Here is a 12237-nt window from a genome sequence, read left to right as displayed (position 1 = left end):
GATGAACTGAACTGAACTGAACTGACTATATATTGGAATGCATTTCTAAGGTTGACTTAATATTTTTACTTCGGTTTACCAAAGCAGAGTTTACTAAGTTGACGTGGGTTACGGAAAACTTAAAGGACATACTTACATATGCATGAAAGACAGACCCTAAAATGATAATATCAGTGTTCAAAATGAATAGTCAGAAAAAAATCCCATGGACAGAGGAGCCTCGTGGGCTACCGGCCATGGGGTCACAAGAGTCGGACACGCCTGAGTGATTAAACCACCACCACCAGAGAGGGTTTACTCTGCAGCTCTTAAATGAACTCCTCAATGAACGTTTTTCATTAGCTCATTCAGTGTCATGTCATTAGTTCTGGTTCTGACGGATCTTGGGTGAGTGGTCTGCTTTCTATTTCATACTTGTCCTTCTCGTCAGACTGGGAATCCATCCATGGAAACAACTGCCTCCTCTAATTTCTCATCTTCATCGTTCCCGTACAGGTGGTGAGAACTTAAAACTTGACGACTGAGCCAAACGCCCAGCTCCCTGGGCAGTTGTCTCTGTTATGCTAGAGGCCTAAGCCCTAGAGATCTGAACGTTACCGCGCTGTCCCGTCACGAACAAGTCCGTGTTGTGCCCCAAGCATGTATTACGAAGGTGGAGCTTGTGCCAAGTGTTACGATGATGCTTTAAAAGCCCAGCTCCTAATGATCTAGTCTGCATTTAGTGGACTGAAAAGGCAGACTGGGACATAATACATCAACTATACTTCTGCAAGAGGTGCGTCAGAAGTTACAGGTGTAACTCATCATAAACCCAGACAGTCCAGGCCAGGAGGCGGGTCACAGAATATGCATGTGGGTAGAGTGGGCTTCCCGGAGGAAAGAATCCACCTGCAATGCAGGAGAGGAGACGCAGGTTCGAACCCTGGGTTGGGAAGATCCCCTGGAGAAGGAAATGGCAACCCACTCCAGTATTCTTGCCTGGAGAATCCCATGGACAGAGGAGCCTCGTGGGCTACCGGCCATGGGGTCACAAGAGTTGGACACGCCTGAGTGACTAAACCACCACCACCAGAGAGGGTTTACTCTGCAGCTCTTAAATGAACTCCTCAGTCTGAAAAGATAAAATGCATCCTCCCAAGCAGATGAACCATCGTTAGGTCTGGATGATGAAAGTAGAAATTTAGAAAATTAATTTTTTTCTAAGTGACACGTTTCACAAAGGGCACATACTCAAAAGAAAAAAATTATTCTAAAAACTTTAAAAATTATCCTTTATAATTTTCCCTTAAACAACAGATACACAAATTTCATTTTATTATCTTCTACCCTTTGTAAACATTCTCTGCTATGAATGAAATGTATCATAATTTTGAAATAAGCCTTTAAAATTCAGTTTCGCATTTGTGGGTAATCTGCATCCCTTTTCTTAACTGGATCTCTCCCCACTTTCTTTTTTGCCTCTTCTTCCTTTACATTTTTCCCATTTTTGATAGTAACAGTCAATAACAGCCATCATAACAGGCATGTTTTTTGAGACATCTTACATTATTTCAGGCTCAGAGTATAACAGTGTTCAGGTCACAACTACCTATAAGCTACCAACACTGTTCATACACTGATTATACACACTCTTCCAAGAAGCCTTCCTTGACTCCAGTCACGCGTGCTAATCACGTCCTTCTTCTGTATTCTACCTACACTACTTCTGTGGTTGTTACTTTCTTTTTTTTTTTTTTGAAATGGGTATAATAATAGTGCATATATCATATGTTATTTATACTATTTATATTCCTTAATCCCACAAAGTACTTCTCCCCTCTACTGTCTCACCTCTCCCCCTGTCAGAGAGAGAGAGAAAAATTCTCACCACGGTCTTCTTCTTTTTTTTTTGAAAATATGTACCATGAGGTACTTTAGTTATTTTCAGTATTCATCCCACTAGCATAATATCTAAGACAGAACTATGTCATACCATATTCTTTTTTTTTTTTTTCTGAAAAATTTCACAATATAATGTTGATAGTTTACCATGAAGAAATTAAGAAAAGAGAATAGTTTCTAATGTTTATCCAAGTATTGACTGTTCATAGTGCTCTTTACTCCTTCCTGTATTTCCCAGTTTTGTTTTGATATTATCATCATTCATAAAGGACTTTATCATTTTTTATAGCTCGTGCATGCTTCCTTAGCTTTCATTTCTCTGAAGGTGTTTTCACCCCCATTTCAAAAGATACTTTCAATGAATATCTATTACAGAATTGACAGCTTTAATTTTTCAGCACTTTATTTATTTTTTTTTTTTGATAAATTTAACGCCTTTTATTGCCATACCTCATTTTACTGTGCTTTGCTTTAGTGAGCTTTATAGATACATGTTTTTTTTTTTTTTTCCTTGTTAATTTTCTGTTTAGTTGATCTATCCATAAGTGTGAGTGGGGTATTAAAGTCTCCCACTATTATTGTGTTATTGTTAATTTCTCCTTTCATACTTGTTAGGATTTGTCTTACATACTGCGGTGCTCCCATGTTGGGTGGATATATATTTATAATTGTTATATCTTCTTCTTGGATTGATCCTTTGATCATTATGTGGTGACCTTCTTTGTCTCTTTTCACAGCCTTTGTTTTAAAGTCTAATTTATCTGATACGAGTATCGTGACTCCTGCTTTCTTTTGGTCCCAATTTGCATGGAAAATCTTTTTCCAGCCCTACACTTTCAGTCTGTGTGTGTCCCCTGTTTTGAGGTGGGTCTCTTGTAGACAACATATGTAGGGGTCTTGTTTTTGTATCCATTCAGCCAGTCTTTGTCTTTTGGTTGGGGCATTCAACCCATTTACGTTTAAGGTAATTACTAATAAGTATGATCCCGTTGCCATTTACTTTATTGTTTTGGGTTCGAGTTTATACACCATTTTTGTGTTTCCTGTCTTGAGAATATCCTTTAGTATTTGTTGGAGGGCTGGTTTGGTGGTGCAGAATTCTCTCAGCTTTTGCTTGTCTGAAAAGCTTTTGATTTCTCCTTCATACTTGAATGAGATCCTTGCTGGGTACAATAATCTGGGCTGTAGGTTATTTTCTCTCATTATTTTAAGTATGTCTTGCCATTCCCTCCTGGCTTGAAGAGTTTCTATTGAAAGATCAGCTGTTATCCTTATGGGAATTCCCTTGTGTGTTATTTGTTGTTTTTCCCTTGCTGCTTTTAATATTTGTTCTTTGTGTTTGATCTTTGTTAATTTGATTAATATGTGTCTTGGGGTGTTTCTCCTTGGGTTTATCCTGTTTGGGACTCTCTGGGTTTCTTGGACTTGGGTGATTATTTCCTTCCCCACTTTAGGGAAGTTTTCAACTATTATCTCCTCAAGTATTTTCTCATGGTCTTTCTTTTTGTCTTCTTCTTCTGGAACCCCTATGATTCGAATGTTGTAACGTTTAATATTGTCCTGGAGGTCTCTGAGATTGTCCTCATTTCTTTTAATTTGTTTTTCTTTTATCCTCTCTGATTCATTTATTTCTGCCATTCTATCTTCTAATTCACTAATCCTATCTTCTGCCTCTGTTATTCTACTATTTGTTGGCTCCAGAGTGTTTTTAATTTCATTTATTGCATTATTCATTATATACTGACTCTTTTTTATTTCTTCTAGGTCCTTGTTAAACCTTTCTTGCATCTTCTCAATCCTTGTCTCCAGGCTATTTATCTGTGATTCCATTTTAATTTCAAGATTTTGGATCAATTTCACTATCATTATTTGGAATTCTTTATCAGGTAGATTCCCTATCTCTTCCTCTTTTGTTTGGTTTGGTGGGCATTTATCCTGTTCCTTTATCTGCTGGGTATTCCTCTGTCTCTTCATCTTGTTTAAATTGCTGAGTTTGGGAGTCCTTTCTGTATTCTGGCAGTTTGTGGAGTTCTCTTTATTGTGGTGTTTCCTTGCTGTGTGTGGGTATGTAGAGGTGGCTTATCAAGGTTTCCTGGTTAGGGAAGCTTGTGTCGGTGTTCTGGTGGGTGGAGCTGTATTTCTTCTCTTTGTTCAGTCGCGCTATGGGGAGGGAGGGAGGGATGCTGCAAACAAATGACACTGGCGTGCGCTCGCAGTGCCTCAGCCACACTGGGTCTGCCCCCGCTCACGGCGCGTGTAGCCTCCCTGCCCACACTGCTCAGGCTCTAGGTTGTTCCGCCGGGAACAATCCGAGGCTGGCCCTGGGTTGCATGCACCTCCCAGGTCCAAGCCGCTCTGGTTCAGGCACTCAGGTAGTCCTCAGAGGCGCAGACTCAGTTGGGGCTGCGTTTTGTGCTCTTCCCAGGTCCGAGCAGCTCAGGTGATGAGGTGTTTGGCGAGCGCCAATGCTGCGACTTATCGCCTCCCCCCCACTTGGTTATCTGGGTGTAAAACCGGCGCACCTTCTCAGGCAGATGTTGACCGTCCAGACCCCCAAGAAGTTTTAGTTAGCAAAGAAGCCAGTTTTATAGATAATGTCTCTCTGGGGCTGTGATTGCCCCCTTCCGGCTCTGGCTGCCTGTCACCGGAGGGGGAAGGTTTGCAGCCGGCTACCTCTGTTTAGTCCTTTGTCCCGTGCGCGGGCTGGCGGTGTCTTAGGTTAGGGCTGGCTTTTCGCATGGTAGATATCCCACAGTCTGGTTTGCTAGCCCAAATTATTTCGCTCAGATAGCGCTCAGGGTATTCAGGCCAGATTCTTACTCTCAGCGATGCAGCCCGCGCCGCGCCGCGCCTCCCTGCCCAGCCCCCGCTTGCTAATGGCGGATGCAGGCGTCTGTGCTGCTTCTCCGCTGGAGGAGTTACCGTAGGGCTCGCAATCTGAGAGTTTTAATTGTTTATTTATTTTTTCTCCCTGTTATGTTGTCCTCTGTGCTTCCAAAGCTCGGCACGGATTCGGCAGTGAGAAGGTTTCCTGGTGTTTGGAAACTTCTCTCTTTTTAAGACTCCCTTCCCGGGACGGAACTCCGTCCCTCCCTCTTTTGTCTCTTTTATTGTCTTTAATATTTTTTCCTACCTCCTTTCGAGGAGTTGGGTTGCTTTTCTGGGTGCCTGATGTCCTCTGCCGGCATTCAGAAGTTGTTCTGTGGAATTTACTCGACGTTTAAATGCTCTTTTGATGAATTTGTGGGGGAGAAAGTGTTTTCCCTGTCCTACTCCTCCGCCATCTTGGCGCCTTCCCCGGTTGTTACTTTCATATTTCTCACGTGGGTTTTTTCCCCCATGTGTCATATACTTGCCTCACTCCCCTACCAAGAACTCCTCCTGTGTAGGATTTGGATAAGAATATATTTTCTTCATAGATACCTGTCAGGGCATCTGTTGTAGCGCTGTATAAATATAGTGCTGTATAAATGCTGGGAAACAATTACACAAGATACATGGACGGATGAAGGCATGGAAGACAGATGGCAGAAAGGGTATCTGGGTGGGTGGGTGGGTGGATGGATGGATGAAGAGGTAACAGGTCAACAGAGAGCCAGGAGGGAGAAGAGGAAGACAGTCCAGCCAGCCTTTCACCCTGTCCTGCCTCCCGCTGTCTGAACAGGCCGAGCTTTATGCCAGAACTTCTCAGACCCTCACCGCCCAAGAATTACCCAGGGAGCTTGTTAAAATGGCGGTTCTGACCCAGTTGGTCTTGGGACTCAAGATTCCGCTTTTCTAACAAGCTCTCCAGCGATGGCCAATACTAGGTGAATTTTTATCATATTCTCTAAAATTCTCAATGGGTAATACCATTGCTCTCTTTGACAACTGGCAGTTCACATTCAAGTTAGGCCTAATCCACAGCTCACGTCCCCTGATGTCCTCAGATAATATTGAGCAGCTCCTTATACGATTTGCTATCCAATCCCAAAGGAAAGCCCCTCCTCTGTTCTCTTGCCTGACTCAATTTTATCCACTGGGGAGAAAAAAGAAATTAATAAAACTCAGGTGAAAGAAATAAAATTGATAAAAAGGAACAGCCAAGGCAGCCCCATGGACACTTACCTCGGTGAATGACAGACAGCTTACTGTGCAAATGCTCTAAGGCTTTTACAATCTGCAAGAGAAACACAAGGTGGATTTATGTCCCCCATCACTGGACAGCAACTGCATCTTAAGTAAATCCCCATTTATTATCCCTGGCTTACAGTCCCAAGGGGAGGTATTTTCTCCAACAGTGGTCTTCCTAGCCAGGAAAACACACAGGAAGTCGTACAAATTAGACCCTGCCCAGCAGAGAGATGACATCAGAGCACAGAGAGGCAGTCTCACTGGTATGTTCTGATTCTCTAACTTGACCCCAGCATCTTTTCCTCTCCTCCCTCCTGGGCCTCAATAGCCATGAAGGGCGCAGCTTCCTCCTCTGCTTGCTCCCTTCTGCGCCTATTAATCCTAAGGAAACATTTACTCCCCACAAACGAAAATCAAAATAAACCAGTATCAGAACAAAGACACCAGGAACATGGTCCTAGCCGATGAACGTGCTGCTCAGAGGCATTTCAGCTGAAAGCCTCCCAGGCCGAGTCAGGAGCAGAACCTCGTGTAGGTCAAGCCCAGAAAGAGGAGTATCCATTGATCCATCCAGTTACACACTCGTGCAATCAACACACACAGACGGGATGGGCACTCCGGTCCAGGCGGTGCTTCCCAGTACAGACAGAACAGAGACACACGAGGCCCAGACCTCCCCGCACTCCTTGGACGGAGCTGGGGCTCGCGATGTACTCACAGAAACTGCTATTTTCCCTAAGATGTCCTCTGGAATTGTTTGGCCTTTATCGATCACTTGTTTGTAGAATTTATCTAGGGACGTGTCCATGAGCTCCATGCAGATCCAGACATCCCCCTGGAGGCCGGTTGGTTTGGAGACAGTCAGAGAGGATGGAAAGATGAGAGGAGGAAGCAGTTAGCATCTGTCAGGAGGAACAGGCCACTCCCTGTGTGAGCTTTTGGAGGAAATGCAGTGTCCTTCGAGATCTCAGTGAAATTTATAAATGGGCAATATTACCTCCAAAAAGCAAGCCAGCAGACAGCCAAACAGATATGCCTGTGATCACCCACTCCTTAATGAAAACTAGGTTCTAAATGCTAACACCCACAAGCTATAGGATGCCAGAAACCCAAGCCTTTACCATTACTGTTATCTAAGACAGCAGTCTCCAGGCTTTTTGGCTTCAGGGACCAATTCTGTGGAAGATAATTTATCCATGGACCAGAGCGGGGCGGGGGTGGGGGGCATGATTTCAGGCTGATTCAAGTGCATTACATTTATCGTGCACTTTGCTTCTATTATTATTACATCAGCTCCACCTCGGAACATCGGGCATTAAATCCGGGAGGTGGGGGACCCCTGCTCTGGGAGTTATGACCAGATACCAACTCTATGCCTGACTTCCCGCACTGACCACTGGCCACAGTTTATCATTTAAAGCTGGTTATAAGAGGGAGATGAAAACAGCTAACAATGAGGACCTGTGTACAGCACAGGAAACTCTACTCAAACACTCTGTAATGGGCTGTACAGGGAAATACCTTTAAACGCGTGAGCACATATACACAGGGCTGATTCATGGTGCTGTACAGCAGAAACTAACAACATGCAAATCAAGTATACCCTAATAAAAAGTTTTTAGAAAGGGGACGGGATGAGAATTCATACTGTCGTAAAGTGAAAAGCAGAATTAGAAAAAAGAAGCAAATATGAGGCCAATCCACTGCACAAGGCTGCCTGGAGCTCATCAAGTGGCCAAAAGACCAGAGTATTTGCGATTTCAAGGGATTGATACAAATCCATCTACAAGTTGATAGAGACCGTTCTGCCAAAAGAGACAAACCAGAACAGGAAGGAGAAAGGGAACCCCAGCATTTTGAAAGGGCTAAACACACTGGAAAATATTATGGTTTCCAGCTAACTGCACCAACATTTCACGAGCATGAAACTCTCTACAGAAGACAAGTCGGACAAGGAAGCGCCCTGTGACTGCAGGTGTTTGCGAGATCCGGGAAGCGTCTTTTTCAGTTACCGCCTGCCTTGCAGCTTTGAAGGCACTACCACCTACCTCACGGAAGAGTGCGCCGTAAAAGGTGACCGTGAAGGGACAGTCCACGGTCCTCATGGAGATATCCAGATCCATCAGGAGCCGCTTCTGCTCTTGGCTGTTTACCGTGGCCCGGATCCGCTGATCGGAATGCACGGAAAATGGATGGTTACTGTCCTGAGGATGGGTCTGTCGACAAGGCAGGGACCCCAAAGGATCCCCTCCCGAGAACAGTAGGAAAATTCACAGCATAGCTTCTAGCAACAACTGCTCAAATACCTACCCTAAAGGAATGCCTATCTGTAACAAATGAAAAGTAAGGAAGACTGTTATTCACTTGATGTACTGAATAATCCCTAGGAGAGAAGCAAACTGATTGTCTACTGCGGAGAGTGTGCAAATGTTTGGGAAGACATTTCCAAGTTACAAAACAGTCTGACTTATCATGTGGGTTTAGCACAAGGAGGCCAGAGTATTCATTGATGTGGGGCTGATTTGGGCTCATACAAGGGAAAAAAAAAAGCCGAAATTCCCTCTTTATGAACAGGTAAAAATATATGGACCCTAAACAGAAACTGCAGAAGAGTTAGTTGATTGAGGAATGGGATAAGGAGGAGTTGAACTGAAATGGAGACACAGTTCATGTCTCTCTCTTCTAAGAGAAGAGAGACTAACCACACCAGTCAGCGCAGCCTCACAGGCAACACGACTGTGTCATTAAATGACAATATAGTATCACGAGGCTTTCACATTTTTTGCCTGCGGAGCAGAGAGTCTGCAGGAGATGAAACTGGAAAATCTACAAGGTAAGGGAAAGATGTCAGCATTCTCCAAAAAATAAAAGGAATCCAGGTCATCTGACCATCCACATGCCTGACAACCCATCTAGAATTAACACACTGGGCCCGCTCCAAGGTCCTCCCAACATCTACTCAAGAAATATGCGATGATTCTAAATTTCTTTTTATAGCTCCAAAACTAGGCAAATTCGCTCAAGATGACTTTACCCTCCTCTGTTTCCACAAATAGAGGCAATTTTGTCTCTCAGTTTGGGTTTCCTGATTTTCAGGGACAGATTCTTTAAAAGCAACAGAATAAAGCTTAAAAAGAGACTCATGAGACAGAAAACCAAAAGCCATGTGCAAGCTCGCATCTGGATTCCTATTTGAAAAACCAACGGGAGAAAAAACAACAAAACGATCAAGGTGACGTTCATTCGGACCTGGTGGTGGATGACACTGAGGAAGTACTGTTGCTTCTTTTACGTGTGATGATGTGGCTGGTGGTCGTGGTGGTTTAGTCACTAAGTCATGTCTGGCTCTTGTGACCCCATGGGCTGTAGAGCCCACCAGGCTCCTCTGTCTGTGGAATTCTCCAGGCAAGAATATTGGCATGAGTAGCCATTTCGTTCTCTAGGGGATTTTCCCAACCCAGGGATCAAACCCACGTCTCCTGCATCGCAAGTGCGAGCCACCGGGGAAGCACGATGTGGTGGCTGCATAAAACAACTAAAAAGAGGGGGTAGGATTCAGCAGTTCAAAAAGACCCAGTTGCTGCTACTCATACCAAGGAGGCATTTTTGACATATTTGGAGGGAAATATCGTTCGCCACAAATAGGATTTTCTGTCTCACCCCATAGAGTGAGACCTCATAGTCTTGATTCTGTGAAAGGAGCCCATTTGCAGCTGGGAGGGACAAACATATGCACCAGGACCGGAAAACGTCTGGGGAGCTCGAACACTACCTTCACCGCCATGATCTGCTCGCTGGGCACATGCCGCATCTTCTCCACCACCCCGTACGCCCCCCGGCCCAGCTCCACGATGGGCTCCAGGTCATCTGCCTTCACCTCAAAGTTCTGCAGGAGACAAAAGCGAGAGTTCGATAGGAAGTTCAGCTCAGTGCAGTCGCTCAGTCGCGTCCGGCTCTGCGACCCCGTGGACCACAGCACGCCAGGCCTCCCTGTCCATCACCAACTCCCGGAGTTCACTCAAACTCATGTCCATCGAGTTGGTGATGCCATGCAACCATCTCATCCTCTGTCGTCCCCTTCTCCTCCTGCCCCCAATCCCTCCCAGCATCAGGGTTTTTCCAGTGAGTCAACTCTTTGCATGAGGTGGCCAAAGTATTGGAGCTTCAGCTTCAACATCAGTCCTGCCAATGAACATTCAGGACTGATCGCCTTTAGGATGGACTGGCTGGATCTGCTTGCAGTCCCAGGGACTCTCAAGAGTCTTCTCCAGCACCATGGTTCAGAAGCATCCATTCTTTAGCGCTCAGCAATAGGAAAAAAGGAAAGAAACCAGACACAGGCTACCCTGTCCTCCCTCTGGTTCCTCTGAGCAGTCCAAGGGTCCTTTCTGGTCCAGAACCTTCTGGTCTAGAAGCTTTGCCCAGCAGCCACTGAAAGCAAGAAGTGCCCGGGAGATGTGCAGACGCCCACTGTGGGCCCCCCTTTGTCCCGGGCAATACAGAGGTCCAGTTCCAGCTCAGGCGCCGAACGGCGCAGGGAGCGCTGCCCCACACAGCGGGTCTTCAGCTCCGCCCCTCGATGACCCTCAGGTCCACCTGCTGACTCCTGGCGGCTAGCTCTAGGCCTGGACTTGGCAGAGCGTGGCCCAAAACAAACCATCTCTTCGCCTCAGAGACCTCCCATCAGAACCACAACAGCCCGATCCCAATTTGACATTTAAAATAGCAACTGCTCCACAGACCACTTCTGTTTACATTCAGACGTTATTGACCCAACAACCCCTGACAGCATGTTATGGAAAATTCATTTTTTCCCACTGGCCAGTGGCAAAGCAGACATATGAAAGGGTCAGGACGTTAACGGGCAGACACGACTTTTCTCACCTGATTTCCAATAGAAATGCAAGCTTTGGAGTCTAAATCCCGCGGTGGCCTGCAAAAGAGAAAGGAAAAACATGAGATATTTAATTGAATGTGACCTTCCCAAATCCTACGAGACTGGAGAGAGTTCTCCTTAAAAATAAGGTGAAAGCTCATGAGTAAAATAAAGCAGCATAAACAGGTTAATAGTGTGGGAACTGGAACAAACAGATGTTCTTAGAAATCACAGTCTCTGCACTTCAATTTCTTCTTTATTACGAAGATATTAGTACACTTCCTCATAGAATAAGAGTGGCTGCTAAAGGAGATGTTCTAAGCAAAATGCTTACTAGCAGAATGACTGGCATACATTAAAAATATAAATATGCAATATATAAACTACATTATATGTAATAACATACATATACATTATATAAAATAATTATATATAATATAATTACTTACACAGGGGCTTACTGGAATAGCCCAATTATTCCCCTAACAGTACACACACACACACACACACACACACACACACACACACGGCTACAGGCTCCCCAGGTAGTACTAGCGGTAAAGAATCCACCTGCAATTTCGGAGACCTGGGTTCAATCCTTGGGTCAGAAAGATCCCCTGGAGGATGGCGTGGCAACCCACTCCAGTATTCTTGCCTGGAGAATCCCATGGACAGAGGAGCCTCGTGGGTTACCGTGTATAATTCTACCCCTCCTACTGAAACTAAATAAAACAATAACGAAAATGTGGGAACATAAACGCAGATACCACGCCAATCTAAGGCTTCAGTGGCAATCCTTCTGAAATGAATAGAAAACACAAACTAAGGTTTTTCTAAATTAATTTAAAACCCGGACTGAGAGGCAGGAATAAAGACGAACACACACACACACACACACAGAGGTGATGCTTTTATAAATCCTGTGTCTCTAAGCAGAGAATTTTTCTTCAGAAACACCTTCCAGAGGAATTAAATTTTCTGAGAAATCTGACTTCTCACTCTTAAAGCCTCCGAAGCTCTTTTTCTTTAGTTGTCACCAACGGCTTGTACTAATCCCAACGGAACTTTGAAATAAAGGCAAATATTATTTGAAACATGTGACTAATATAAACAGTGAAAAATCCTTTGCAATTGTTCAGACCCTTCCTTTTGTAAAGAATGAAGCAACAGAAAAGGTCACTAGTTAATTATTCAGGGCTACCTCCAAGGGCATGCCATCCAGCGAGGCTGTTGGGTAAGACCTCTTCCAGAGCTAATATTCTAGCATTCATACAAGGGCTCTGCAAATCACAGTCAGTGAGTGCGTGCGAAGTCACTTCAGTTGGGTCTGACTCTGCGAGATCCCATGGACTGTAGCCCACCAGACT

General features: G+C 44.6%; 1 protein-coding gene across 7 annotated transcripts in view; it reads right to left on the bottom strand.

The window, feature by feature from the left end:
* The window catches only part of MAP2K6 (mitogen-activated protein kinase kinase 6), a 109699-nt gene that overhangs the window by 16960 nt on the left and 80502 nt on the right, over positions 1 to 12237 (bottom strand). For all 7 annotated transcript variants that reach the window (XM_086355912.1, XM_086355916.1, XM_086355913.1 and 4 more), the window contains 5 exons: positions 10879 to 10927; positions 9767 to 9880; positions 8043 to 8162; positions 6713 to 6829; positions 5989 to 6040 (listed from right to left, as the gene is read on the bottom strand). In XM_086355912.1, coding sequence (XP_086212038.1) covers positions 5989 to 6040; positions 6713 to 6829; positions 8043 to 8162; positions 9767 to 9880; positions 10879 to 10927 — 452 coding nt within the window. The remainder of the gene's footprint in view (positions 1 to 5988; positions 6041 to 6712; positions 6830 to 8042; positions 8163 to 9766; positions 9881 to 10878; positions 10928 to 12237) is intronic.

The sequence above is a fragment of the Bos grunniens genome, chromosome 19, assembly GCF_055505025.1.
Source record: "Bos grunniens cultivar Pamir isolate PY7600 chromosome 19, Bosgru_T2T1.0, whole genome shotgun sequence".
NCBI classification, from domain to species: Eukaryota; Metazoa; Chordata; class Mammalia; order Artiodactyla; family Bovidae; genus Bos; species Bos grunniens.
The sequence above is the reverse complement of the archived record's forward strand: the minus strand, read 5'-3'. Positions and strand labels throughout refer to the sequence as shown.